This window comes from Penaeus monodon, chromosome 27, assembly GCF_015228065.2.
Source record: "Penaeus monodon isolate SGIC_2016 chromosome 27, NSTDA_Pmon_1, whole genome shotgun sequence".
Taxonomy (NCBI): domain Eukaryota; kingdom Metazoa; phylum Arthropoda; class Malacostraca; order Decapoda; family Penaeidae; genus Penaeus; species Penaeus monodon.
In genome coordinates, this window is record NC_051412.1 from 37,508,014 (window position 1) to 37,509,950 (window position 1,937).

General features: G+C 33.8%; 1 protein-coding gene across 1 annotated transcript in view; it reads left to right on the plus strand.

Annotated features, from left to right (window-relative positions):
* LOC119590837 (trafficking protein particle complex subunit 4-like) overlaps nucleotides 1-1,937 on the plus strand; it is a gene marked incomplete in the record, with an annotated part of 11,117 nt that overhangs the window by 1,352 nt on the left and 7,828 nt on the right. Inside the window, 1 exon segment of the mRNA XM_037939595.1 lies at nucleotides 330-447. Within this exon segment, the coding sequence (XP_037795523.1) occupies nucleotides 366-447 (82 nt within the window).

The following is a 1,937-nucleotide window of genomic DNA, read 5'->3' on the forward strand; positions in this document are numbered from 1 at the left end:
GGACACAGTAAGGTTTTTCATGAGGGGAAGTCCCTGTAGTAAGCTCTGTTGCTTTCAAATAAAGACTTATGATATTATTGTCACTTCTAAGAACTATCAAGTTGTTATATTGTTTTATGACTTTACTATAATAAAGTGTATTTTCTGATTATTTTCTGAATTACCACATGTACTAGTGAGAATACATAGTACTATTAATTAATTTCAGGTGCAGTTGCAATAACTTTTGGTGGCTTTATTGTAATATATTCTCTTTCACAATAGTGATTGTGAAAAACTACTACGACATATATTAGTGATTATACCAAGTATCGTTTTTTTCATTGCAGATGCAATATAGATGATTTGCCAGAGAGCTCTTCCTTATGCTTGAGAAGGGAAGAGTTCATTGTCACACAAGCAGAATGACAGATAACACAGTCATTAAGGAAGAGGATTCCTTGCAATGTGAGGAGAAAAGTGGTCTTCACATAGACCAAGATTATGAATGGTTTACTAAAGAAGAGTGGGATTTACCAGAAGGAGGAGACGGAGACAAAACTTGTAACTTCTGTATATCTGGCATAGATGGAGATTCGTTAAAGAAATATAAAGGGTATCCATTTGTGAAGTATGTTAAGCCACCTGTAGTTGATGAACCCTATGTGTGCAAAATATGTGGTATGAGATTTTCCAAAAATGGCAACTTAGAAAGACACATGCAGATGCATTATGGGGTCCGTTCTTATGCCTGCAAAATTTGCAACAAGAAATTCACTCAGAAATGGAACATGATAAGACACATGAAATTGCATACAGGGGAAAAGCCTTTCTGTTGTGAGGTATGTCATGAAAAATTTTCTCAAAAGCAAAATTTGATTACCCATATTAGAGTTCATACTGGTGAGAAGCCATTTACCTGCAAGATTTGTACCAAGAAATTCTCACGCCAAAGTGACCTTGCAATACACCATAGAACACACACAGGCGAGAAAAGATACAGCTGCAAGAATTGTGAAAAACGATTCACTCGCAAGAGTCATTTAACAATACACTTAAGAATACACACAAAGGAAAAACCATATAGCTGTGATATGTGTGACAAATGCTTCTCCCAGAAGAGCAGTATGCTACGTCACAAAAAAACTCATAGTACAAGAGGGGCCCCCAGCTGTGAAAATAAATCTGAAACATTGCAGTGTCCATTACGGGGTGCAGCTTTACCCCCAAAGATTACCTTAGTGGAACATGTTTGTGTACATTGAAATCTATACTGAAAGCTAAATTCTGTACTTAAATTGTTTTCTAAATATCATTATAGATTTATATATCCTATGCTGTTTAACAGTTATTTTGTGCAAAGGAAAAAAGTTAGTGTTATTTCATATTTTTACCAAATAAACCTCTGTATAGAAAATATGGAAATCAGTATATAGTATGTCACTTTGTCCTTTTATACATCATATAGATTTATCAAGAAAAATATATATACCATTAGAATATAACATGTTACTTGGTAAATTATGATAGATATGTATATACACATGAAGAATTATTGACCCTTTGTCTTGAAATAATGAGAAGTGATAGAAGCAAAATCAGACAGGAGATGAAACATGCATGTCCAAATGTTTTCACAGTCCATTATGTATATACTCCAAAGAACACCTTTGGATGTACATTCCCTCAAATATTTCACCACTGATAAGTGAAAAATACTTATGCTTCCAAGTTGAATGTGTCTGGTTGGAAAATACCACAGAATTTACTTTTAAAGAGCTGATTCTTTTTTAGTCATATAAGTTATTTGGTTACCACAATAATGCACTTTTACTGAGAGAACATCAGATCAATATTATTTGTGTAGATGGTGCATATCCCACTGCAGTATATACACAGATGGCCAAGCATAGTAAGCAGGCAGTATAATCTAACAAAGATTGTTAGTAATTCATTAA